Here is a 27,323-nt window from a genome sequence, read left to right on the forward strand (position 1 = left end):
AGGGGCATCACCTGCTGGCTTGTCTCCCCTTTCACGCAAACTCCTCTGGGAGCCGACGAGCGAGCTCCAGCTCCGGGCTGACACCCGAGTCCCCCGCCGCACCACCCGCTTGCGTGCCGGCCAAGAGCTCCGCCCCGGCCCCGCCCCAGGTCACACCCCGCCCCCGCAGCTGCACCAAACCTCCCACTTCCAGCTTTCCCCGGCGTTCCCACCCGCTCGCTCCCACCCGGCTAGCCGCCCAGCGCCAGTCTCGCCGCCTTGCCCCAGGCCACCAACGCTCCGACTTGGCTCCACCCACGCCCACAGCCGCTCGGGGACTTGTTCCCTTCTCCGGGCCCCCGCCGCGCTCCCGCCCCTTCCGGCCGCCCGGGTTCCCACCCGCCCCTCGCGTGCCTCGCTTCCCACGCGCGAGGCGCGCCCTGAGACCCGAGTGGCCCGGAGGCACCAGGGCTGGGCGGTGCGCTGGCTCGGATTTCGGCCCGCCCCCGGCGCCGGCGTGACCCCTCCCCGGGCGCGGGCGGGGCCGGGCCAGCTGGCCGGCGCCCCGCCCCCGGCCTGGCGCTCCGGGCGCTATAAGAGGGCGGCGGCCGCGGGGCGCCCAGCGCGGGGCCGGGAGCGCGATGGTCAGCCGCCGCGGCGCGGCAAGATGCTGGATGGGCCCCTGCTGGCGCGCTGGCTGGCCGCGGCCTTCGCGCTGACGCTGCTGCTCGCCGCGCTGCGCCCCTCGGCCGCCTACTTCGGGTAGGTGCCTCGGCTGCCCGGCGGGCGGGGCGGGCGGGCCGGGCCCGAGGCCGGCGCGGGCGCGAGGGCGGGGGCGATCCAGGTGCGCGGGGCGCGGTGCCCGGGCTAGCGAGGGGCGCCGGGTTGCCTGGAGCTGTTTGTTTGCGGCGCCCGCGTCGCTGGGTTCGGGAGTCGGTGTCCCTGTGGCGCGGCTCACGGAGAGGGGCCGGCGTGCCCGACGGGCTGGCTTGAGGCCCCGGTCCTCCGTGACCCCGGAGCCGTAGTCCCTGTGGCCGCGCCCGCGGCCGTGCGCGAGGCTCCCTGCAGCTGCGGGACCAAGCTCTGGTTATCGGCTGCCTTTGGCTGGGATTTCTTGCCAAACGTCTGGAGCCTCCCTGGCCCCTACACACCCACCCGCCTTGCAGTTTCCCCCTCCTTTCTCTCCCGGAGAAGTTAATTTAACAACAACAAAAAAATACGTACAAAATCCAGATGTTCCTTGCACTGAGCCCCAAAGGGGAAAAAAACTCCAGGCTGGAGGAATTTTATTTTTCTTGCGCTTTGCTTCTGACGTTCGCTTGGGCCGCGACCCGCGGGAGCGCGTCTGTGGGACCTCTCTGGTGCGCCGGGCCCAGGCGGGCTGTGAATGCTGCCTCCAGCCGCCTCCCGGGTCGCTGCCCCGCGCGCTTCTCCGCAGCAGCAGTTTTTGTGGTTTTGGCTCGTCGCGCCCCATCGTTCTTTCCTGCCTTTCCTGGTTGCTCGCTCCCAGATCTGGGCTGTGCTGCCAGGCGAGCTCTGGGGACCCTCGCAGTGCCCTGCAGCTGGGCCCCCGAGGTTTGCGTGGCATCGTGTAGGCAGCCCTGCGGCTCTCCCCAGCCGCCCCGCCTCGTGCCCTCGTGCCACTCCTGGAGCCGAGGGCAGCCTCGAGTCCCGCCCAGACCCCGTCCTGGGTGCCTTATGCCCGTTCCGGGCTGCCGCCCTGCACCCGTTGTCACCTGTTCCCTCTCCCGTGGACCAGGCACCGGCGCGCAGCGGCCTGGCCGGCAGAGGGCCCCGTTGGTCCAGAAATGTGGCACTGCCAGGGCGGGGAGCGGCCGACTGGGCGAGAAGCCCTGCAGGTGTATCCTGTTCTCAAAGAAAATAAAATATTTTCATGGGAAACTTTCCCTTTGTGTTTTTCTCCCCCCACCCACTTCTCCTGTTCCCTTCTCCTGGGTTGTCTTCCAGGGTCAGCTCCTTGTCTTCTGACCCTGGAGACCCCATCCCGCAGCCAGGGCTGTGGCTCTGAGTCTGGCCTGCCTGGGGCTCAGGCTGTGCAGAGGCTGGCACGCCCCTGCATGCCATCTGTGCAGCCTTTGCCTCACCCTCTCGGGCAGAGGGAGGGTCAGAGGCTGGCTGTCTGGCTGCAGGTCCACGGTGAGTCACGATGGCCTGTCAGCCAGCTGGGCCTTTGCGCTGTCCAGGCGCAGCCGTGGGTCTGCTCACCAGGCTTCAGACACACCCTGGGCTCGTCTGCGCCACTGTGCTCTGCTCGGAGTCCCTGCTGCCAGCTTTTACTCTCCGGGAAGATCGGAGCCACAGGGTGGTTTTCAGGGTCCTGGCTCCCATCCTTCACCGCCACCCCGGTAGCATCCCTCTCTTTCTCCATCTTTTCTCGGCGCTTTGTACCTCCAGGGAAGTCCCCTTAGCTCCCTTGAAGAGAGTAACCCCCAGGGGCTGTGTGGCAAGTTGAGAGGGCTTGGTGCCCCTGTGGCTTCTCCAGCTAGCCCTTTTGGCCCTGCTCTTTAATCCCAAAGGTCACCTCAAGTGGGCTCCTCAGCTCCTCACTCCATGAGTCTGCCCCATGGAAGACTGCCCCATAGGAAGAAGTTGTGCTTCCTCTGCTGGGGGGTACTCCCCCTCTGTCTCCTCCACGCCGGGCAAGAGAGACAAGACTCAGCTTGGTGGATGAAAGTCCTGGAGGGTGGCGGGCTCTGCGCCAGCTGAGCAGGCAAAGGCGGGAAGGGACCTGGTCCTGGAGTCCACTCAGGATAGCCCCGGGTGTAAAGACCCAGCCTCTGGCCGGCAGTGAGCAGCTGAGCCTGGGTCTGGGGCTGTTTCTCCTGGCAGGGGGAGGTGGAGATGGCCCAAGGCGGGCAGGGCCAGGCAGGGCTGGGCCAGAGCCAGGGGGCCTCCCTATGCCTTGTGCTGGGGCTCCCCTCCCCACCCCGAGTACCGAGGGAACAGGGGGAAGGCGCTGGGATCCAGCCCTCCTCTCCCTTCCCCCACTCTGAAAGCTCTGCCTGGCACCGGGGCGCACAGGCAGGGCAGCTCCAGTTACAGCCCAGAAACCCGGAGAGGCTGGCCTGGGGGAGGATCACGTGGGCGGTGGGAGCCCGCCCGGCCTGCCCCCCCACCCCCCCCCTCAGCCTGCAACCCAACCCGCCCGGCCTCCGCAGTCCTCCCCAGCCTCTGGCCACCAGGCCGGCCCTCCAGGTCACCTGCCTGCCACGGAAAAGGGGCTCCTCTCTCCTCCTGCCGGGCCTGACCCTGCTTTTCGGCGTGATTAGCAGGTGGTATTTCCATGATTCTCCTGGGGCGACAGAGGTGTCTGTGCTCTGGGGGCCTAGACAGCTTGGCCTGATGCCCTCTTGGAAGGAAGTGAAGCCTGGCTCTAAGCAGGAAGAGGCTGTCCCAAGGGCTTGCGGCACATTTGAGATACAAACTTGGACACCCCTCCCTGCCACCAACGACCTTCCCCCACTCCTCCCGGCCTCCCTGTTCCACTCCATAGACCTGGGTGGGCTCCCCGATACTCAGCTTCTCTCTTGGTGTTATCCTCAGGTGAGAATATGGAGGTAAAGGGTGGGCAGTGTATGCTGAAATCTGCCCAGGAAGGTGATGCCCCAGACCCTGGGGCAAGCCACCCTTGTGCTTCTCTGAGCCTGGAGTTAGGGGCTGGGGCTGGGATTTGGGGATCTGTGCCAGCCAAAGCATTGCCTGGCCTCCCTGGTGCTTCACTGCCTTTTTCTTAGAGGTCCCATGTGTGAAGCCAGCCCCCAGCAGAGGCCCCTAGGGAAACTGCGAGACAGGCATCCAGGAGCTGCCCAGGCGAGTGGAGGCCTGAGGCTTCCAAGGTGATTAATCTTCAAAAGAAGCAAGAAGGGGCAGAGTGAGCGCTGAGGCTCTTCCAGGTGTTGGCCTCCGCACTCCACATTATACTGGAAGCATTTGCAGGTTATGGAGGGGGAGCAGGGCACTGCTGTGAGGTCTGTGGGTTTGTCCCAACTTTCTGTTCTAGGCAGCCTGGAGGCCTGCGTGGATGAGGCAGCACTAGGAACGGCATTGAGGGCTTCCCTAGTCTATGAGAGGTGCTGGCAATCAATTTAATTGGCAGCTGAGGTGCTCTGGACTGTTGCGAATGGGTGGGGGGGCAAGTGCTTTTTGTTACTGAAATGTAACTCACATCTTCTCAACTTATTAGTCGATGCATACAGTTCAGTGGTTTTTAATACATCCACAAGGCTGTGCAAGCAGCACTGCTATCTAATTCCAGAACATTTTCATCACCCCAGAAACCTTATATCCCCCCTCCCCCTCCCCCAGCCCCTGGCAACCACTAATCCACTTTCTGTTTCTGTGGATTTGCCTGTTCTGGACATTTCATATAAACGGAATCATACCGTATGTGGCCTTTCGCATCTGGCTTTTTTCACCGAGCATACTGTTTTCAAGGTTTATTCACATTTGTAGGATGATTCAGTGTATCATTCCTTTTTGTGACTAAATAATATTCGACTGGATGGGCATATGATGGTTCTCTTCCATCTTTTCATCTGTTGATAGGTACCTGGGTAGTTTCAGCTTTTTGGGTATTGTGGATAATGGTCCCGTGAAAATTGGTTTACGGTTTTATTTTTTGTGGATGTATGTTTTCAGTTTTTCTGGGTATATACCTAAAAGTAGAATTGTTGGATCATGTAGTAATGCTGTGTTTAACTTTTTGAGGAACCACCAAACTCTTTTTCCACAGCATCATTTTACATTACCACCAGTAATGCATGAGGGTTCCAATTTCTCCACATCCTCACCAATGCTTAATTCTCTGATTTTTAAAAAACATTTTTTTTTTTTTTTTTTGTTAAAATTCTGGCCATCCTGATAGACTTGAGGTAGTATCTCATTGTAGTTTTCATTCACATTTTCCTGATGACTGGCTTCCACAGTGTCTCAGAAGGTAAAGAATCTGCCTGCAATGCCGAAGACCCAGGTTCAGTTTCTGGGTTGGGAAGATCCCCTGGAGTAAGGGAATGGCTACTTACTCCAGTATTCTTGCCTGGAGAATTCCATGGACAGAGGAGCCTGGCGGGCTATAGTCATTGGGGTTGCAAAGAGTCAGACATGGCTGAGCGACTAACGCTTCCCTGAGAGCTAGGGATATTGAGCATCTTTTTATGTGCATAGCGGCTATTTGCAATGTCTACTTTTGGGGAAATGTCTATTCAGTTTCTTTGCCTAATTTTTAGTACAGTTGTTTGTCTTTCTGTTGAGACGTCAGAGCTTCTTAAATGTTCTAGATCTCTTCTTGGACCGAGGTGAACCTGTTTTCTTGACCTGTGAACCAGCAGGCTGCCTCTCAGCCCTTCCTAAAGGTTTGCATCCCTGGGCCGTCACAACAGACCTTCCTGCTTGGCCCCCAGGGGACTGTGAGGGGGCAGGGGTGAAGGTTTGCTTGCTGGGGTCTGGTCTGGGGTTAGGGCTTTGCCTCAGACTGGGGCTAGCTGTGGGCCCTGGCACTGTGCTTAGGGGTGCTCTCATGGGGTACGGGTGGTCTCTGAATGCAGGTCAGGGAGGGTCAACCTCCTCCGCTTCTCTGAATACTGAGCCTTGGGTTCCACTGGGGGTCCTGTGTGGCCACATGCCTGCTGGCTGCTTCAAGGAGAGGCTTCCAGCTGGTCCCTGGAGCAGAAAGGAGGAGAGAAGTCTTCCAGGGCGGGAGGAGCCGGCCTGACAGTAGAAGGACGAGGCTGCGTGGTGAACCCGTGAGTGGGCAGGGGGCAAGGTGGAGACCTGCTGAGAGAGTGCCATAGCCCTCGTAGGGGCAGGGGGGGATGTGGGGGGCTCGGGAGACCGAGAGTCCGCAGGGGTTAGGGAGGGGCTGGCAGGGTGGGGTGTCCCAGGTGATCCGCTGGCCAGGAGTGGTGGTGCTGTAAGGTAAGTCGGAATTTAGGGAGTCACGCGAGCTTGGGTGGCAGGGCGGGTGCTACCCACAGAGACCCACTTCAGGACAGACATGCCCTAAGAAGGCTGGCGAGGCAAATGGCCTCTGGGGGAGAGACCACGGGGAGCAGTGCGCTTCAGAGGGTCAGGAGAGAGTCGGCCTCCACTGTGAGCTGAGGCTCAGGCGATGGGGCCCTACCCACAGTGTGCAGGGCCGCTGAGGGGCTGGCAGAGAGATTGCTGACGCCTCTTGGAAGTCGCCCTGGGTTACATTAAGCGTTCTAGATCTGTTCTCAGACCGAGGAGAACCTGTTTTCTTGACCTGTAAGGCAGCATGCTGTCTCTCACCCTTTCATAAAGGAGCTCTTACAACTCAACAGACAAACAACTGAGCCAGAAATTAGGCAAAGAAACAGAATAGACATTTCCCCCAAAGAAATGTTCTGCAGCGGGGGATGGGGGCTGGGGGTGGAGGCAGCAGGCTGCTGGAAGGGCCTGGCGATGTGGGGAGGGCTTCCAGGGACAGGAGAGGACGGAGGGATGTGGTGGACGGGCCGGGCTTCCTGCCCGCAGAGGAAGGGAGATTCTTTCTGGACTTGCGGTCTCAGACCTCTGTGGCCAGCAGAGGGACCGAGGTGTTCCAGTTCCCCAGCCTTCGGGTCCAGGGCGGACATGGGGAGGCAGGTGGAAAGAGCAGGTGGGGGAGGCAGAGGGGATCCCTTGGTGGGCTGACTGCCTGTTGCATCTCTGGTCTCCAGAGTCCTCCTCCTCCTGTCCACTCTGCTCTGGGGGTCTGTGGACTCCCAATCCATTGGCTCCAGCCTCCCTCATTGTCCCCTTCTGCAGGCTCCCGTGGGGCTTCGCCCCAGCCCCCTAACACAGAGGCAGGCGGGAGCATCAGGGCAGGCCTGGGCCTCGGGGCTGGGAGCCCATGCGCACAGGCGGTGGGGTCTGAAGCCTCCTGGTGGGGCCTGAGGTGAGGAGGAAGCCGCCGCCATCTGGCTCCCCTCAGCTGTGTGAGCAGGTGTCCCACCACAGCCGGCGGCCGTCTGGACGAGAGGACAGCTGGCCTAATCTCACCCTGTCCTCGCCACTGTGGCCCAGGACCTGAGTCCTGGGCCATGGGCACCAGCAGGATCCTGCCCAGCTTCCAGGGTGGCCCCAGCCTGAGGCTGGTGCCCACCACCCACCCCAGGGGCCTTGCGGTATCAAGGACAATAGAAACGTGTGGTTATTTTTTCCCCTGGAAAAGCATGCATGCACACGATTCCTCCTGGGGGGCAGTGGGCCCTGAATTTGGGGCAGAGCGATGAGCTGACACGGGGCCTGACTTGGCTTTCCTGGCTGCAGAAAAGTGACACCTGTCAGCAGGGCCAGCACTCAGTCCCCTTAATCCCAGCCTGGGGGGCACCAGGCTCCCATTGTGTATTGTCCTGGTGGTAGGGGTGCCCCTGCAATGCCCACCCTGGCTTAGCAGGCTGCAGGAGGTTTCAGAGGAGGTGCAGTTGTCAGGGAAGTGAGTGAGGCCAGGTCCCTGCCTGGAGGTCAGTCTCTGGTGGGTGGGCAGCAGGGCCACTGTCCTCACGGGCCTGCCCATCCTCCGGGGTAGCCTCAGCTGTTGCCTCTTTCAGGAAGCCACAGGACAGCCCAGTAGTATCACCCTATACCTGTGGTCCCTTGTGGTGTCTTCTGCAAACTGCGCTGGGCTGGCTCTTCGAAGTCCTGTGGGGGATCCTGTCTCCTTTCCGCTTCCTGTCTCTGCACCCAGGAGTCTGGGGTGGGGTCTGAGGTGCTCGTTCACCAGGTGGCCTGACTCTCTGCTCATCCGACCTCCATCATGCTGTACCCACACTTGCTGGCTGGACCACTGCACCTTCCGGTACACGGATGCTGGGCTGGGTGTCGCAGACTTGAGACACTGGGTCCTGAACATTGGACAGAGGCTTCGTGGGCCATTGCTGTGGGTGCTGTGCTGAGGGCAGAGGGCTCTGTTGGAGTGCCCGGGGAGCAGGAGGGAAGCAGAAAGTCCTGTTGAGCAAGGGTTGGGGAGGTGGGGGCAGGTGGTTGCCCAGGTCACGTAGCAGGTCTGAGCAGGTATGTGGAGTGGGGCTTGGTAGCATGGTCTGGGTGATGACCAGCCTGTCTTCCTGCAGGAGCTAATGATTAAGGGACATTCGTGGGCTGGGCCAGGGTCTCCAGAGGAGGACAGCCCCACTCTGGACAGTGTCGACCTGGGTGGTTTGCTGGCCATCTGGCTCCGTGACCTGCAGGCACAGTCCGCCATGCTGCCCTGCTCCTCCCAGTGAGGTTCCTGGCTGGCCTGGCGCCCCTAGCCACAGGAGGAAACCCGGCCGCCCAGCTGGCAGGCCTTGTGCCTCGAGACCAGCCGCCGGACGAGGGAATGGAAAAAGGCAAGCCTCAAGCTGCGTTTGTTTTTCTTAGCGATACCTGAGGTAGACGTGGCCAGGGAAGTGGTCTGGCCCGGGAGTAGAGGCCGCCAGGGGCTCCCAGACCAAAGCACAGCAGCCTGGCTTCCGCTCGGATGGAGTGCGCAGCAGTGGCTGCCCCAGGCCACCCCAGGGCGGGGTGTTGGTGCCGGCCGTCCCAGCGTCCTTCCTTTGTGTCTGGCGTGGTGCTGGGCCCCCGGGAGGCCAGCTCCGGGAAGGAACCTGGTCACCACGTCGGTGCTGGGAATGGTGGGGCGGGGGCGCCCTGGGATTCTCCCAGCACCTGCCCTGAGTCTCCCCTGTCCTTTGTGGCAACACCACCGTGAGTCCACAGCCATCTCTGAGGCCTGCGGAAGTGGTGGCCAGGACACAGAGGTGCGCTGGCCCCTCTAATCCCTGCGTGAAGCCACTGTAGCCCGTCTTCTCCTTGCGGCAGGCAGTGCGTCTCGGCGGTTGCAGGCAGCCTTAGTCACTCTCCTGGGGGCCTGCAGGCCCGCCATTCTCCAATGGGGCTCCATCATCCTAGTCTGGGAAGGGAACCGTTGTCTGGTGACCCTTAGAGTCTGGGGGAGGGGGGGGTCCCACGAGTTCTGCTCACTTCAGGAGCCAAGGGTGGATGGGGGCATTTCTGTGAGGCTGGTGGATGCCAGGCCTGGTGGGCAGTGTTCCGGGTCCCAGGTAGCAGAGTGTGCCGAGTCCTGGGTCTGCCAGCCGACTCCTGGGGGGCCAGGCAGTTCCCTGGAGTAGCCGGTCGGTGATGGTGCCCGGGACCGACCAGGAGCTCTTTGTGCCTGGGATGTCAGAGCCCCCTGAGACGGAGGACGCGGGGCCGGGTGCTTCTCTCTGCTGACCGAGGTGACAGCCGTCATGGACACAAAGTCCCCGTCGCAGTGTGACCTGTACACGGGGCTTCCCTCCTGTGCTGCTCACCCGGGTCCCTCAGCAGGGCGCCGAGGGAGGGTGGCGCTCTCGGGGAGCCCCATGCGCTGCTGGGGTCTGTGCTCACTCCACCCCCACGTGCTTGGGTGGGAGGCGGCAGGCCACGGGCAGATGGAGGGTTAATCTCAGAACCGGTTCTCAGCGCTGGAATTTGTTTTGAATTTGATTCACACAGAAATTAAACGCTGTCTGGTGGGGCTGAGGTTTCCTTGGCAGGGCGCTGTGGCTTCTGGAGCTCTGGCCTGCTCTCCTTCCGTCCGCCCAGCCCAGGGTCTAAGCTCCCCATGCCCCAGGAGCTAGGTTTGCGGGCAGGGTGGCCCTTGGGGTGGCTGGGCCTGCTGGCAGGAGGAAGGAAAATCAAAACCTGTGCCCACCCCCGGCCGTGAGTGGGCAGGAGTGAGGTGTTCTCGGGGCTGAGTGCTGAGGACCAGGGTGGCCCCCGTGCCCACGTGGGCCAAACCTGCACACCCCCTCTTCCAACAGTGCCCATCCTGCCACCTGGCTGCCCTGGAGGGCAGATGTGAGGATGTGTGACTGGTGGGGTGCTCAGAGGGGTGGGCCTGGTAGTCTCCAGGGCATAATCTGGCATGACAGCCTCAGGCCTGGTCCAGAGGGTGTTGGGCATCCCCAGCTTGGCTCTGTCTGTTCTAGGTTCTTTCCGGCTCCCCCAGGGCTGGAGTGGGGGACTCTGCAGAGCTGGTTGGGATTGGACGGTGGGCCCTCAGCAATGTGGGACCTAGTCCAGGATGATCTGGTCTCAAGATCCTTACCTTGATTACTTCCACAAGGACCCACATTCCAAATAAGGGACATTCTGAAGTTCCAGGTGGGTGTGAATTTTGGGCACCTTTATCCTCTGCTTCAGGTTATTCCTACAGACAGTTCCCAAATATGGTGACCAGCACATGGACAGAGATAACTTGGTGTGTGAGCAAGTGCAGCCAGGGACTTGCGGAATTGATGGCAGCAGACCAGTAAACAGAGTGTCCCACACTGAATAAAACAATTCTCGCTGTGCTTTCAGGAGCAAGATAAGCTAGGGATATCTGTAAGGAATGAGAAGCCACAAAAACTGACCCAGCAAGTTTGGAAAAACCAAAGAGAACTGGGGAAAAATTTAAGTAATAGGCTGATTTGAAAGCAGGTTAGAAACTGTTGAAGCGAATTGGAAAATTGTAAGATAGGTCAAGAGAAATTACACAGAGTATGGCCTGGGCAGGCAGATATGTGGCAAACAGAGAGGACGGGAAACCTAGGAACACAGTGAGGAGGTCCTGCACGCTCCACCAGAAGCCCAGAGGTGGAGGAGGGGAAATTAACAGGGTGAGGTCTGGAGAGAATGGCTGAAAATTTTCTGAAACTGATCAGAACAATTAAGAAGATTCAAAAGGCCCAGTGTCTTTCTAAGCAGGAAAAAAAAAAAAAAAAATCATGCCATAATATAACAGATTGCAACTGCAAAACACCAAAGCAGTCTCCAAAAACAAAATATAGATCACCTTCCAAGGATTATCAGGCTGACAGCTGACTTCAGAACTGAGAGCAAAACCAGAAGACGGCGGGACCATCCACTTGGTGCGTGAAAAGAAAATGACTGCCAGCCAAGAACTCCACGCTCGGTGAAGATTACTGCAAAATGATGGTGAAGTAAAGACGTTTTCAGGCAAATTGAGAGTTGCTCTGAAGGAAACACTGACAGTGCAGTTTAGGCATAGGAAATGGCCCTGCGTGTTCCAGACATAGAAAGGAGTGAAGAGCAAAGAGAAAGTCAAAAAGAAGGAAGGGATAAGGGAGCATTGAACAGCTTCCTGTTGGGTCCTGAATGTAGAACTGACATACCCAACAGCATATAATTCCAGGGAGTCAACAAGATTGACTCAGGGCTCATGTTACTGAGAAGGGGACAGTCCTGACCAACATGGAACATGGGTAACTTACAGACTCAAGTTGTAATTTTGAGGGTAACCATGAAAATAATGGAAATATGACCTCAGGTTAACAAAAGGAAAAGCAGGGTAATAAAAATAACCCAAAAGAAGGCAAGAGAGGAGGTAAAAAGAAATGGGAAGAGGCATGGCCAGCAGAAAGGATAAACAGACCCCAGGACCCCAGTGGATGAAATGCTCCAGGCATAAGACTGCGGTGATTGGTGTTGTGGTAAGGTCCTTAGTCTCATTATGGGATCTGGGTAAGGGATACATGATGTCAGGGTACAGAAGATAAGAGGATGGGGGAGAACACACCAGCTCAATGGGCCATAAGGGAAAGAGGGAAATGAGAGAGAGAGGATGTGCTGTGACTCAGCTCAGTACAGTGACCTCAGCTGGTCCCTGGAAGGGCTGTATCAGGCTCAGTCTGGTGACCTGAAGCTGCCAGAGTGGTAATTAAATGCATATTTTAGAAGTGGAAAGACACTTGAAAGGACTCAGCAAGTGCCCATCACCAAAGTGAGGGAAAAAAGGTAAATTGAGAGAAAATTAAAGTAGTGCAGAAATTGACAAACAAATGTGCACTAAAGAAGAACAGACCCCTTTTTGGGACGAAGGTCTCAGAAGCACCTGAGGAGACTAACCCAGTGAAGAGGAGGCTCAGAGTGCTAGGGTCTGGCGAAGGGAACATTATCACGGATTCTGCAAGCAAAAACAAGGGAATATAATGAGCAGTTCCATGCTGATAAATATGAAAATACAGAGGAAATGGAGAAAACAAAAAAAGTAACAGAAACAGATTCAAGATTTTAAAATATTGACTAATGTTATAGTAATAAAAAAAAATTGGGATTGTAAAATGGTATATAGCCACTGTGGAAAGCAATCTGATTGTTCCTCAAACAATTAAACATGGAATTGCTCTAGGACCCTGCAGTTCCACTCCTGTGTATATACCCCTGAGAAATGAAAACATATATTCTTGAAAAAATGTGTACTTGAATGGTCATAATGGCATTATGAACAATAGCTAAGGAGCGAACAACTCACAAGTCCATCATTTGAGGAGCAGAAAAATAGAAAGTTGTGTATCCACACAACAGAATATTATTATGTGCTACAGCATGAATGGACCTTGAAAACATTGTGATAAGTGAAAGAAGCCAGTCACAAAAGGCCACACATTGTTTGATTGCATTTTTAGGAAATGTCCAGATCAGGCAGACCACAGAGACATGAAGGTGGATTAGTGGTTGCCAGGAGTTGGGAGAGGGGAATAGGGAGTTGATAGCTAGAGAGTACATTATGGAGTTTCTTCTTTTAAAAAATAATTTCACTATGCATTTATTGTTTTTGGCTGCGCCGAGTCTTCCGTGCCTTGCACTGGCCTGCTCTGGCTGTGGTCAGCAGGGGCCACGCTCTCATTGCTGGGCACGCGGAGCTCACTGCGGCGGCCTCTCTCTGCACAGCACAGGCTCTCAGGCTTTAGCGGTTGGGGCACGTGCACTGAGGTGCTGCATGGCATGTGGAGTCTTCCCAGACCTGGGATTGAACCTGTGTCCTCTGCATTGTCGGAGGATTCCCACCCACTAGACCACCAGGAAAATCCTATAAAGTTTCTTTTTAAAACAATGAAAATATCCTAAAATTGACATGGTGGTGTTTGCACATATCTGCAAATGTACTACAAATGTTGAACTGTATACTTTAAATGGGCAAGTTTTATGGTAGGTGAATTATATCTCAATAAAGCTGTTTTTAAACAAGAGAAAAAAGAAATTGGATCAGAAAGAAAATCTTTCCACCAGGAAAACATCAACCTGCATGGTTTCGTGGCAAGTTTCACCAAGCAGTCAAAAAGGCATGGTTCTAATCTAACAGAACTCTTCTAGGAAATTAAAAAAAGGGCAGCTCTTGCTAAGGCACCAAAACTCAGCAGGAAGAGCATGGGAGAAGAAAATTACAAGCACGGATGCAAATATCCTAGACAAAACATGATCAAGTTACATAGCAATACAGAGAAGGGATAAAACCCATCATGGCCAACTGGGTTTATTCCAAGAATGCTTAATGTCTGACATTAGAAATATCAATTAGTGAAATTCCTCAGTTTAACAAATTAAAGGAGAAAAAAATCACACACCAAAAGATGCAGAGATGACATTTAATAAAGTCCAGCATCCATTTGTCATTTTTAAAAACACTCTAAGCAAACTAAAAGCAGAAGGGAACTTCTTTAACTTGCTACAGGGTGTCCAGAAAAACAGCTGACCTCATGCTTAGTGGTGAAATGGCCAACACCTTCCCTTTTATGACGAAGAGTCAGACAAGGATGCCTGTCGTCAGCGTTGTCTGAATCTGAATGATGCCAACTGTCTCAGACCCTGAAGTGTGGTGGGAGTTGTTTCTTTGACGTAGCAGTCACATTCTGGCTCTGTGAGGGCACTGATTCCTGGTCTCTGGCCCCATAGTACCAGCTGTTAGGGTGCTCTTATGTCCGGAGTGGGGGTCTGGGTGGAAGAGACATGAGTTTGGGCTTGTGGAGGGGAGATGAGCAAGGATGGGGGTCCCCACTTCCTGGTGGTGTTGCCCAGGATTCTCTCCTTCACCTCATGGCCACACATGCTGGCAAGGGCATTGGATAGCCTGTGCTGGCTGGTGGCTCTGGAGCTGGGGGTCAGGAGGCTGGACCCCAGAGGGTAGTTGGCAGATTCTGCACAGTTGTGCTGATGGCCCTAGCCAGCATAGGAAGGCAGGAAGAATCACGTAGTAAGAAAATATAATAAAAGTCTCTGCAGACTGCATGATTGTACACAGAGCATCTGAAAATCATCAGAAATGAATTACAACACGTAGCAGGGTCACCAAATACTAAATCAGCATAGGGTCAGTTGGATTTTTTAGGTCAGCAACAGAGAGAAGACCGACTTTACAAAGATATTTTATTTTTACACAAATGGTACTAGTGGTAAAGAACCCGCCTGACAATGCAAGAGACATGGGTTGGATCCCTGGGTTGGGAAGATCCCTTGGAGGAGGTCATGGCAACCCACTCCAGTATTCTTGCTTGGAGAATTCCATGAGCAGGGGAGCCTGACGGGCTACAGTTCATAGGGTCGCAAAGAGTTGGACACGAAGCGACTATGCTCACACGCACCCTGAAAAACAGACTGAGCCTAACCCAGGGTCACCCTTTGGGGGTCTGTAAGTCTTCAGACTTCAGTCGGGGAAACTGTAAGACTTCAGAGAGAGGCAGGAAGAAATTCTGAGTAAATGGAGAGAGACTGTTCTCCCCAGTGGAGAGGCTCAGAATTGCACACACAGCAGTCACAATCGCCCCAGCAAACCCTGCCACGTGTGTGCAAATGCAGACGCAACGCGTGACCTTGGAATCTATTGGAAGGAGCTCCTGAAGGAATACCAGTAAAATAGCAGTCTGTGGACAACTCGCCCAGCAAGGGGGAGTCTGGGAATGAGCCCCATGTGAGGCTGCTGTGATGTCACACAGCAGTGAGGAGACAGGACCTTTAGGATCCTGAGGGACACTGGCCCCACCAAATTCTTTTGGGCAGATGTTGGCATCAGCTGGACGGAGAGCTGGATGTGTACAGCGAGTTGGGGAGCTCTTGGAGGATGTTTGGGAGCTTGTTTATGACGCTGGTGGTAGGAGCTGGGAGTGCCCATGCATAGGGCTATTGTTTGAGCTGCGTGAGAGCCGTTTTCCACAGTTGTGCTACTCCCTTCCACGTGTTTACTGTATCTCTTGAAAATAACTCGAGTGTTGGGAAGTGCCAGACCAACATTTATATCTCGTTGTTTCTTCCTGGGAAGTAGGTCCAGCGTTGGAAGAGGCCAGTGGGATGGAGCAAGGGCAGCCAGCCTTGGCTCAAGTCCTCCATGGGCCGCCCGGCAGGCTTCTGTGCCCATCCACTCACCTGTCTCAGCCAGACATCGGGGGTGGGAGGGGCGGCTCTGTCGGGCCCAGTGGCAGGCGTACCGGTACGAACAGCTGGGTGTTTGGAGGAGCTGTGCTGTGCCGAGTGGCCTGGGCGCTTTCTGGGCTGGAGACCGGCTGTGTGGGCAGAGGCTTACCACTCCAGGCTGGGCTGCAGGGCTGGGAGCCTGCTGCGGGGGCTTCTCCAGGCCCCTGGTTTGGACTTGGTCATTTCGAATAGGCCACATGTGCACGGGCCAGCATGCGCGTGGCTCACAGGCCGTGGGGAGAAGGACGGGATTCCTCTGCCCCGCGCCATCTTTGTCTTGGGTCACCCCGGGCACCCCCACGTGCGCACACGGGTCCTCTGCAGATTGAGGCCCGCACCTGTGCCCCGAGTGTGCACAGCAGGCGGACCGTGGCACCTCTGAGGGCTGCTGAACACCGGAGTGGACGGTCCCCTTCATTCATTCAGCCTGTCTCCAGTCTTTGTGAGTAACAGTCAGCGCTTTCAGGGTTTCTGCATGACAGCATGGGCTTCCCTGGTAGCTCAGCTGGTAAAGAATCCGCTTACCATGCAGGAGACCCTGGTTCAATTCCTGGGTCGGGAAGATCCCCTGGAGGAGGGATAGGTTACCCACTCCAGTATTCTTGGGCTTCCCTTGCGGCTAAGACAGTAAAGAATCTGCCTACAACGCGGGAGACCTGGGTTCGATCCCTGGGTTGGGAAGATCCCCTGGAGGAGGGCATGGCAACCCACTCCAGTATTCTTGCCTGGAGAAGCCCATGGACAGAGGAGCCTGGCGGGGTACAGTCCCTGGGGTCGCAGAGTCGGACACAACTGAGCGACTAAGCAGCATTGCATTGGGTAACACATGAGTGACATATGCTTGTATGTTTCTTTCTTCTTGCTGATATTAAATTTTTTTTGACTTGTACTTTAAAAAAATGTGGACCATTTTTAAAGTCCCTTATTGAATTTGTTGCAATACTGCTTCTGGTTTTTTGGCCACAACGCATATGGGATCTTAGCTTCCTGATCAAGGATTGAACCCACAGCCCCCTGTATTGGAAGGTGAAATCTTAACCACTGGGCTATCAGGGAAGTCCCTGCCTGTACATTTTAAGATAACACATTAATATATGGAGGCTGTATTTCTAGAAAGAGATTGGTGGTGAATTTTTGTAGGTGTGTCCAGAATTCCAGCCAAGGAGGAACACCTCTTTCCCTGTGTCCTTGACATTATCTTGTCAGATACTGATTTGCACTTATCTGATGAATGAAAAATAACTGATCAATATAGTTTTATTTTGTGTTTTTTTTTGAGTGAAATGCAAATGTTTTTAATAGCTAGCTGTATTTCCTTCTCTTGAACTGTATGTTCATATCCTGTATTCAGCTAACAGTTAATACCTTAGTTATTGATCTAGAGGAAAAGATACACCTGTGTGCACACATGCACATACCCACATACAAGCAAAGAAATTTGGCCCTTGGCCTGGGATCTGAATGCAGCATTTTCCCTGGTCTTTGTCTGTTGGTCTTTGGACTCTATACTACTCTTTTCTGTGCAGAGATTCTTGTGTATTTCATCAAATGTATTAAATTTTCAAGGCATTTTGGATTCTGAGTTGCTCCGATAAAGGCCTTCCTGATTCTGAGACTGTTTTATGAACCTCTCATTTTTCCTCCGGCACTTCTGTGGGTCCTCTTTGTGGTGGGGTTTCTGTCCTGCAAGACCTGTTGCTTGTCCCTGGCGCCTTCTCGGCTGAGCCCAGCTCACCTGATGGCCGCCCTCCTCCCTGCACCCCACACATGGTCCCCGCACCCCTAGTCCAGCACCTGCATGAGGGCTTGTCCACTGTTGCTGCGTTCCAGGCTGTAAGCTCACAGGCTGCCACACTGTGTCCACCCTGATTGTTAGGGGCCCTGGAGCCCTCCTTGAAGAGGTGGGGTGCCAGGGGATGGAGCAGTGTTGCCCCATTGGGTCCTAGCCTCATGCCCACCATGGGAACTGGGTGGTGGCTCAGAGGAAGGCCTGGCCCTTGGGCCTCTGGCCTCAGCCATGTGGCTGCGTGGCTGCCAGATGGACATTCCTGGACCTGGACATCCTTCTGCCCAGAACAGATGTAGACACCACCTGGCCTCAGGAAAGGGTCCGCTTGCCTGTGGCTATGTTTACGGAGCCGCCTCTGACCCCCTGATGGACATGCTGACGTTAGATGGGAGTGAAGCTACCTGTAGCTATGCAGGCTGGCCCCGGGTGTGGGGGACCCCTGAATTAGCTCCCCATGTGTAGTGTGGACACAGGCTAGCACTGAGTGGGTGGGAGGCCCTGACTTCCGTCCCCGTGCACAGAATTTGGACACAGGTGCTCCCACTGCCTCCTGGAGAACTGGAAGGCAGCATCACCTGCTATTTGTCTCCCTCTCCTCGTCCACACCCGCAGCTACCCTTCCCAACTCTGCCCTATGTTCCCCCAGGATGGCTCTGGCAGTCGGGGTCCTCTTGGATGCCGAATGTTTTGGCAGTGGTGGGAGCTCGGTTAATCTGGGAGAATCCAGCCTGGGGGATGTGCTGGTGGGACACTACAGTGCTTTAGCTGTGTGGCACGCAGTTCTGGGCACAGCTGTTAGCATTCCTGTCTGGGGACAAGTCTCCACCGTGTGGGCTGTCTTTGTGTGAGGAGTGGGGCTCTCCCGGCCTCCGGCCCCGGGTGCTCGGGCCACTGCCTGCTCCCTGCCCTGGCGTGGCAGCTGTCCTCAGGCAGGGGCCTGGAAGTCCACAGAGCCGTCCTCTGATGTCAGCTTCTGCCCCATCCCAGTCTTTTTAGGCATGACGTCCTAACACTCGGTGAGGGGTGCAGGTAACCAGGGCCTGGGGCTGGCATGGGCTGCTATCCCACCGATGCACTGTCCCAGCTCCAGGCTCCTGTGTCTTCTCCCTGAAGGCCTCGCTGCTTCTGATTCCCACTGCTGCTGAGTGTGCACATCTCAGGGACCTTTGGAGCTTCTCTCCTAGCCAGCACTCACGCTGGCCTCCCAGTGCATACCCAGGAGCCTCCTGGTTCCGAGTGTTGCTCACGGAGAGAGGAACAGGCTCTGCAGCGTGGACTCGAGCTGGCAGCGCTGCTGCTCACCCACACCCTCAGTCGCAGGGTCGGGAGCAGGTCCCACCTCTGCTCACTGGCGCAGCAGTTCTCGGCACTGTGGGGAGCAGTGCCAAGGCGGAGGGCGAGTCTTCTCAGGGTGCCCACACGGCCTTGCTCGTGTTGCACCTAGGTGTGCAGGGGCGGGGCAAGCGGTCCTTCCTGCCGCACACCCCTAGACCTGGCCAGTCTGCTTGGGTGTCCCGGCGGCTGCCTTGCCCAGCTGCTGCCTGGGCCTCAGCACCCTGCTTTCCTGTTCTCAGGGAGCTGATCAGCGAGGCTGAGACGGGGAACTCCTTTAGGGCCTGGGGTCTGGGGGTCTCAAGAGTAGGGCCGGTTCTGCTTTGCACAAGACCCCACCCTTACCCTAAGGGTACATGCAGCGATGCCCCTCTCCATGGGGCAGGGCAGGGCCTGCGGATGCGTGTGTGTGCAACTACAAAATGTGGTACCCCAGGCTGTCCCCAGAGGAGCCTCAGCCTGCTGCGTGAGTGCTGGTGTCTGCTCGAGGGTGGGGTCTCGGAGGCCCCGCCCACCTCCCTGCCCCTGCAGCTGGAGACCCCGCCCACACCCTGTCCGCTGCAGAGAGCTGCAGCTCTCTTCCTCAGCCCAAGGCCAGCGTTCCCCTGAGGGAGTTTTGGAAGGACAGCAGCAGTGGGGATGGGGCCAGGTGTGGGGCTCCAGTATCTGTGGACTCCTGCCAGCCCTGCTTCCTGGGTTTGGCTGGCGTGAGAGATGGGGGGTGGACTTGTTTCTAATGATGCTCTAGTAGGGGGCGCTGAGCCCCGTTCGCATCCAGGTGGGCACTTTTCCCTTCCAAGGGCTGAAGGTCTGAGTGGGGCTGGCTTGGACGTATCTGGATCTCAGATGTGCAGTTGTCTGTCTGGGGACACTGAGACCCGTGCTTCTGCGCAGAGCAGGCAGAAGGCCAGGGCCAGTCAGTCCCTGGATGGAGCTGGTGGTAAGGAGTTAGGGCAGGAAGGCCAGACGGCAGAGACCGGCTCTGGCCTTGGCTCAGCCAGGAGCGGGGATGGAGGTGCTCCAAACCAGCAGCTCCCTCCTGAGCGCCGCTCGGGTCCTAGACTGGGTGCCCTTACTGGTGCACGTGTTCCAGGAGACTCGGCTGGAACCATGGGGGCCACCTGCACAGGCTGCAGGAGGACAGAGAGGGAGCAGGGCTCCCCCAAGGGTCTGCAGGGCCGGGGAGAGGCACCCCTAGCTGGAGATGGCAGAGGCTGGAGGTCTGGAGCAAGCTGCGTAAGCAGACATGGGAGTGGGTGGCGGAGGGTGTGGTAGGTGTCCATCTCACGTGGCCTGTGACTCCCGTCCCCTCCCTGCCTTGGTCGTCTGTGCCTCTGGCCAGTGCCCTGGGCTGGGCAGCCCTCCCAGGTGTGTGTGTTTGAGTTTCTAGCTCTCTGTTCCTTCCCCTGTCATCAGACCTGGGCGGGAGGCTGGTGCCAGCTGGGGTGTCACTTTCTGACAAGTGTTGCTGGGGAGGGCTCAGCAGCCATGCGGGTACCTGGGGTCTGCTCCTGGGGCAGCCCGAGTGAGAATCCAGCGCACACAGGGGGCTAGGCTGGGGTCCCTAAGCCGTCGGCAGGGCGGGGCGTGAGTGATACAGGGGCAAGCGGACGCAGAGACGTGCGTGGTGGGCAGGGGTCCTCCGGGCTCGCCCCCTCCCCTGCTGAGTCTCTGCGGCCTGCCTAGCCCTGTCTCTGGGCTCGCTGCCCTTCCTGCCCTCCAGGGCGACCCGCCGGGGCTCCCGTCCCGCTGCCACCATGCTTTTCAGAAGCCAGGTTCTGCTGCCGCCGCAGCGCCTGCAGCAGCTCACCCAGTGCCGACGTCCCACCTCTGGAGCAGGGCTCATTTTGGCCTCTGTGTGCCCAGGCTGACGGGCAGTGAGCCCCTGACCATCCTCCCGCTGACCCTGGAGCCGGAAGCCGTTGCCCAGGCCCACTACAAGGCCTGTGACCGGCTGAAGCTGGAGCGCAAGCAGCGGCGCATGTGCCGCCGGGACCCGGGTGTGGCCGAGACGCTGGTGGAGGCGGTCAGCATGAGTGCCCTCGAGTGCCAGTACCAGTTCCGCTTTGAACGCTGGAACTGCACCTTGGAGGGCCGCTACCGGGCCAGCCTCCTCAAGCGAGGTGAGTGCGCCAGGCCCCTGGATGGGTGCCGGGGGCGGGGCTCCAGCCGGGGGCGGGGCTCCAGCCGGGGGGCGGGGCTCCAGCCAGGGGGCGGGGCTCCAGCCGGGGGCGCCCCAGTGCGTCTCCTCAGCCAAGTTCAGGTGGCTGGGCGGTGGGTGGGACTTGAACCCGCAGCTCTCCGCCCCCTGCCTCCTGCCCTCTCCCCCACGCCTGGCCCCCCGCTCACAGCTGCGTGGAACAGTTGCTGGTGGCACAGGCGCATGTGGACAGCTGTGACAGGGCCCGAGGCAGCTCTGACGGCTCTCGCCACATGGCCGGGACTGAGGCCGAGTGCCTGGACGCAGGGGCAGGGGTCCAGCTGGCGCCCTAGTTCCTAGCGTGGAGTTCCTCTTTCGTGTCTCCTTCTGTATGAGGGTGCCAAGGGGGCCTCTCATCTGAATCTCTCAACAGCTTTGTTTGAAAACTAGGGGCCTGGGGCGCAGGGCATGGCAAGGCTTATGGAGGCCCCTGGCCAGTCCAGTAGGTTCGAGACCCAGAGGGATGGGGTCTCTGAGTGCTGGGCACCGCTGTGGCTGCAGTACACTCCGCATTCTCTGCCCCTGAGCGGTCCTGTGTCTGGGGCATTGAGAAGGTACCTCCTAACCCCAGGAGCGCATGTCTGCCCAGGTTCCCTGTGGCCCGCACCCTGGAGGATCCTTCCCGCAGATGCTGCTCTATGTGGAATGTGCGCGCGGGGAGACTGCTTTGGCTGCACCCGAGTGAGCTGGGGCTACTCTGGCCCTCTGACCTGCCCCTGCCCTCACCCCTAGGCTTCAAGGAGACAGCCTTCCTTTACGCCATCTCCTCCGCTGGCCTGACGCACGCGCTGGCCAAGGCTTGCAGTGCAGGCCGCATGGAACGCTGCACTTGCGATGAGGCGCCGGACTTGGAGAATCGCGAGGCCTGGCAGTGGGGCGGCTGCGGAGACAATCTCAAGTACAGCAGCAAGTTCGTCAAGGAGTTCCTGGGCCGGCGGTCTAGCAAGGATCTGCGAGCCCGCGTGGACTTCCACAACAACCTCGTGGGTGTGAAGGCAAGCCGGGCGGGGCGCGGGGCGGGAAAGGGCGCAGGGTCCAGGGCCTGGGGCAGGGCAGGGCATGGTGTGGGTGCAGTTAGCATGTGCTGGGGCTCAGCGTGGGACAGTGTAGGTGGTGGGCAGGGTGCACATGTGTTTAAGGGGTGGGGGGGCAGGGGCTGAGGGGCGGGGCACCGGTCCGGGAGAGGGCTGGGAGTCCGAGAAGAGGTGAAGGTGGCTGCCATGGTGTGTCTGTTCCAGCCTCTGGGGACAGCTGGGGCCTCCAGCCCTTCTGCTTACAAGACTCATTACTTACCCAATGGGCAAGGGTACTAGTTGTCATGGGGAGCTCTGTGGATGGGGTGCCCCACGGTCTTGCAGGGTTGGGCAGAGCCATAAGTCCTGCTTGCTGCTGGCTGGGGAGCAGGAAGGGGCGTCCTGGGTGGTCAAGGCCACAAGGAGGGTCTCATCTACTGGGCACCATCTAACCAGGTGGAGATTGGACTAGACCTTACCTGTTGGGGCTGAGGGGTGGGTGGTCCTGTCACCAGGGACCTAGGTGAATGGTAGATGGGTCAGTGTGTGGTTCAGGGGTTCTGGAGAAACGCTAGGGGTACGGCTGGCCCAAGCTGGGGAGGCTGCTTCTGCCTCAGGTGCCCTGTCTGTGGCCCGGACTCTGTTCTGAGGAAACTGGAAACAGAGGACTCAAGCTAGAAAGGAGTGTTGCAGCTCCCTTGCTGCAGGCAGCCACCCTCTACCCCAACCCGCCCCCTGGCAGCCCCTCAGCTCCACACCCTGGAGGAGGCTTCAGGTCCCACCACCTTCACTGTGCACAGAGCACCCCACCCTCTTAGCCCCTGCACCGCCTGGACAATCGAATGCCTCCCAAGGCTCAGCCTGGGCTGTGGGGCCGTCAGGGGCGGGAGTGGGATCTGCGTGCTTGTGGGGCAGCCCTTGGGATTTGGAGTCCCAGCCTGGGGGCTGGAGGGGGTGATGAGGTAATTAATACCAGCCCCTTTCTGAGCCCCTCTTTATTGAGAAGCCAGGGTTCTGAGGTATGGGCTTATTAAAGAATCAATTTCCCCCTTTGCCACGGGAGCTCTGCCTGTCCTTCCACCCTCTGGGGAGGGGTGCAGGCTGATTAAATCCCCCAGGGGAGGCCCTTTCTTTTCCTCTGCACTCGCCCTTTTGTGAGCTATTAATGAAAAGTCAGAATATGAAAGTGCTCCATTAGCTCCACTGGTCCTGGGTAAGCCACATTTTAATTAAATTTGTCCGGGTTTCTCAGCAAAGTATCATTAAATGTGACTCTTCTGTTGCCTGGCTGGAGGGCAGCTATGTTTCTTAATCCTCCTTGAGTTGGCTCTCCCTGGGGGCTGTGTGGGAGCTCAGGCCTGGCTTGGGGCCCACTGGGAGAGGAACCTCCCCCTTCCTTGCCATTCCTCTTCCCCACGTCCCTCCTGGGACCCCAGTGTGGGAAGTCAGGCAGGAGGCCCTGTGGGACAGCTGGCCTGACTCCATGGCTTTGCACGTGGGACCCAAGTCCTGCAAGGGGAAGGGCCAGCCTGAGTCTTGGGCAGCCCCCCAGATGCAGAGCAGGAGGCTGGTGCTGGGCCGCGCCTGCCCCCACCGTGTGCGGGGGTGGGTGCAGCCCTGTCCTCTCTGCTCCTCGCTGGAGGCTTTCTCCCTCCGTCCAAGTTCCGCTTAGCATGGTGGCAGCTGGTGCCTGCACATGCAGTTGCATCTGGTCCCTATGCCCAGGCAGAGACATGGTCAACTCAGAACGTACACTCTGGTGGCCAGTTCTGTCCACTAGGCATGCTGACTTGCTTGTCCTTAAATTTTCGAGGAACAGGCTGCTGAGGACAGACTGTGTGGTCCTGGGGTCACTGACAGGAGGGCTCGTGGGGAAGGGTGCCCTGCCCTGGCGGGGGACATCCTGGGATGCGGGGATGGGAAGGGGGTGCCTCGGTGGTGCAGGGTGCTGTGGTGGCTCCTCTGGAGTTGTGCAGGCTGTGGGATTTCTGTCCTGGGTGACCCATGGCTTGGAGAGGAAGGGCTGTTTGTGGGAGCCAGGAAGCCTGGGTGATAAACAGTGGTGGCCCGCTTGGCCATGAGGTCTGGCAGCGCCAGCCCCTCTGCGAGCTGCCTCAGGGGCTGGTCTTGTCTGCTCAGGGGGGCCCTCACGCCCACCTCCCCCCCTCTTGCCAGGTGATCAAGGCCGGAGTGGAGACGACGTGCAAGTGCCACGGCGTGTCTGGCTCGTGCACCGTGCGGACGTGCTGGCGGCAGCTGGCGCCCTTCCACGAGGTGGGCAAGCGCCTGAAGCACAAGTATGAGACGGCCCTCAAGGTGGGCAGCACCACCAACGAGGCCACCGGCGAGGCCGGCGCCATCTCGGCCCCGCGGGGCCGGGCGGCCGGGGCGGGCGGCGGCGACCCGCTGCCCCGCACGCCGGAGCTGGTGCACCTGGACGACTCCCCCAGCTTCTGCGTGGCCGGCCGCTTCTCCCCCGGCACCGCCGGCCGCAGGTGCCACCGCGAGAAGAACTGCGAGAGCATCTGCTGCGGGCGCGGCCACAACACGCAGAGCCGGGTGGTGACCCGGCCCTGCCAGTGCCAAGTGCGCTGGTGCTGCTACGTGGAGTGCAGGCAGTGCACCCAGCGGGAGGAGGTCTACACCTGCAAGGGCTGAGCCCCGGGCCTGGCCAGGCTGCTGCAGGGGCTGCGTCGCCGGCCTGGGCGCCCCCAGCACGCTTGGCTGCAGGGCAGGGGCGGGGAGGCCTGGGGGCCGGCTGAGCGGGCCGTCTCCAGCCCTTTGGCTCCGCCTCTCAGAGGCCCAGTCTGGCCCCTGCGTCCTCCCTGCTCGTCCCGCCCGGTGACCTGAGAGCTTTGCACGGATGCTTTCCAAGTTGTGTCCCCCCAAGTCACCAGCCGCCTGTCGTGCGCTGGGTGCCCTCTGAGGAGCGGCGGGCACACCTTCGTGACCACACGACCTCTGTGTGGGCTGACCTGCAGCAGCACTGGCTTAGAGTCAAACCACTAGGAGAGAGAGCAGGCGCCTGGCCGCCCGACTGTGGGGGGTATTCCGCTGGCCCCTCTGACATCACGTACTTCTCTTTGGAGTAGTATCAGTGACTTTTAAGTTATTTTTATTTAACTAATATATAATATTATTTTCTTCGTCCCTGCAGCCTCCCAGGCTGTGGCTCCTCCCCTTCCCAGTAGAGCCTGGTCTGGAGGAGCCCCTTCCTCCCTCCCCTCCGAACCCCCTCCTGACCTGTTTGCCTGATCTGCTTTGTCGTTTGAAACCACTAAATCAAGAGAGACATTGCTGTTGTTGTTTTTAAAGAAGTAAAGCAAGCTGTGTCTGGCCACCACCCTCAGGGTTTCTGGAAGCCAGGTCCCATGGTCCAGGTTGGCTACCCGTAGCAAGGCTGACCAGGGAGGTGGACGGGCCCTCCTCTGCACCCCGAGGGCACATGGATCCACACTCGAGACTCCTCAATGCAGATTCTGGGACTGGGGGTGGCAGAAGGCAGCCTGTTCTTCCCCCAGAGGTGGGCATGGGCAGAGGGTCAGGGCCAGCCTCTTGGAGGTTCATTTCATGAGGAGGGCACAGCTTGTCCTCCGTCACTCTAGGGGAGGCAGGGTGGGGGCAGACATGGGTGGAGAGAGTTTGGAGATAGGATTTGGCAAATGGAAAGTGTTCTTGGTCATGCTGTCGATTTTGCAGAGAAGGGAAAAGTATGGCCATCACTGACCTGATTTGGTTGAGGGTGTGTGCACACGTGTGTGCATGTGTGTGTCCATGCATGAGTGTGTGGTGTGTGTGCATGAGCATGTTTGTGTGAATGCATGAGTGTCCATCTGTGAGTATGTGCTGTGTATAAGTGCAGATGCATGCTTGTGTGTGCGCACATACATGTTTCCACATGTGTAGTGTGTATTCGTGCATGAGAGTGCATGTCTGCATGGGTGTGCATTACATACGTGGGTGCATGTGCGTGTGTGACCATGGGCGTGTGTTTGTGCATGTGTGGTGTATGTGCTTGCGTGTGCCTGTGTGTGGCATTGTGCTCATGTGTGCGCTGTGTGGGTGCGGTCAGTGGTTGGCTCGGGCGCCTCTCCTAGGTGTGGAGCTCTCCTGCCCGTGTTGGTAGGGCCTCTAGCCCTGGCCCCATCCTGCTCAGCTCTATGACTCTGCCCAGAGGGTGTGCACTGGGGTTTGGGCAGGCACGGAGCTGGGGCAGGCAGTGTGGACGCGGGAACTACTGAGTGAAGGGATTCCTCGGAGTCCAGGGGGGGGGCTTCAGGAACCCTGGAGACTGTGTTTGTAGAAGAAAACCTATTTATGTGGATGTGGGTCTCTTTGTCCCTGTTCTATAGTGTAAATAGTAGAGTCTTTTCTCCTGTGGTTCAGAGAACGTCCCCGTGAAGAACTGTGTGCTGACAGTGGGGCAGCCAAGGCATGTCCCCTGGGAGGGAGCTGGGGTGGGCTCTGTGGCCGTGGGGGACGCGGGCCTGCAGCCTGGTCTCCTCCACACTTGGCTGGAGGGTGGGGAGAGGCGGGGGCGCGTCCCAGTTGTCCCCAAGCATTCCCACCTGCTGGGGCCTGGAGCGGGCAGAGCTGGCCATGTTTCTATGACAAGACTGTAGCTCGGTCACTACTGGGTTGGAAGGGCAGCAAGTCAGAGGAAGGATTTTTTTCTAAGTCAAATACCACATTTAGCTCTATGTCATAAATATTAAGAAAAGTATTTTTTTAAACAAAGCAGATTGAAAATGTCTGCTGGCTGGTTTGTTTATACATAAATATATATCAGAATGTCTTGCTACACGAAGGAGCACTCCCGCAGACGGAGCCTCTTATTAACACGCTTCTTGTCTGTACAGCAGAGGATCTCTCAAAGAACACACGTCTGTGGCGGGGTCCAGACCCCCAGTCCCGGGGCCGCAGGGGCAGAGCCATGCTGAGGGGCCAGGCAGGTCCCGGCCACCTGCTCTCTGCTCAGCGTGCTCGATCAGGCCAGGTGGAGGCGGGCGGGAGGAGAGGGGCATTCACACACGAGAGAAGTCTTGTGTGAGCCTATCGATTTCTCTACCTCATCTGTATAGTGAGTAGGTGTGTACTCGAGTGACTTGGAGAATGTATTTATTTAATGGCCTTGTGTAACAGAACAGAAACAAATGGAAACACTAAATAAATGTATTTTTAAATTATAGCCTCCTCTCCGTGGCTGCCTTCAGAGGGGTCCCAGGGGCCCTGGGGAGATGGGCCTGGAGGAGGAGCAGGGCCCAGGGAGGTAAGAGGGTTTACGGAGTAAAGGGGTCTCTCACAGACCAAGTCCAGCCCAGCCCTGCCCGAAGGTGGGAGGGGGCGGTAGCTCCCAGTCAGCATCCGCAAAGGCAGCAGCTCTCACGTGCAGAGGCCGTATCCCAGGACCCCCCCGCGGATCCGCTCATAGGCTGGTCCTGGAGGACCAGGTGCCCAGCTCCATCTGGCTTGGCCTCTGTCCCAGCACTCCCTCAAGCAGTGAGCCCCCGGGCCTCTGCTTCTAACAAAGTGCCACACAGACAGAGACTCTTCCACGCTTTGCCCTGGAGAAGGAGCGTGGGGACAGCTGGGGCGCTTTGCTCCCTGTGTTAGTCAAGGGGCAGGCATAACAGATGACCACCAGCAAGCTGAGAGACATGGCTTACAGCGACAGGGATCTGTTCTCTCCCAGCTCTGGAGGCCAGAAGTCTGAGATCAAGATGTGGGCAGTCCCAGCTCCCTCGGGAGGCTCCAGAGGGTGATCCTTCCTGCC

At 58.0% G+C, this 27,323-nt stretch overlaps 1 protein-coding gene across 1 annotated transcript; it reads left to right on the forward strand.

Annotated features, from left to right (window-relative positions):
• Nucleotides 1-618: 618 nt before the first annotated feature.
• Nucleotides 619-26,719, forward strand: WNT9A (Wnt family member 9A). Its single transcript, XM_061149162.1, has 4 exons — nt 619-741; nt 20,204-20,460; nt 21,270-21,532; nt 23,726-26,719. Exons 1-4 carry the CDS (start codon nt 647-649, stop codon nt 24,206-24,208), a joined length of 1,098 nt encoding a protein of 365 aa, XP_061005145.1. The 5' UTR covers nt 619-646; the 3' UTR covers nt 24,209-26,719.
• The last annotated feature ends 604 nt before the right edge of the window (nt 26,720-27,323 follow it).

Source organism: Dama dama, chromosome 9, assembly GCF_033118175.1.
Source record: "Dama dama isolate Ldn47 chromosome 9, ASM3311817v1, whole genome shotgun sequence".
Lineage (NCBI taxonomy): Eukaryota > Metazoa > Chordata > Mammalia > Artiodactyla > Cervidae > Dama > Dama dama.

What these genes read in the sequence shown, in the direction of transcription:
- WNT9A (XM_061149162.1), top strand. Translation starts at nt 647, where the DNA reads ATGCTGGATGGGCCCCTGCTGGCGCGCTGGCTGGCCGCGGCCTTCGCG. An exon ending in CCCTCGGCCGCCTACTTCGG is followed by an intron (nt 742 to 20,203) that starts GTAGGTGCCTCG and finishes CTGTGTGCCCAG; the next exon opens with GCTGACGGGCAGTGAGCCCC. An exon ending in ACAACCTCGTGGGTGTGAAG is followed by an intron (nt 21,533 to 23,725) that starts GCAAGCCGGGCG and finishes CCCTCTTGCCAG; the next exon opens with GTGATCAAGGCCGGAGTGGA.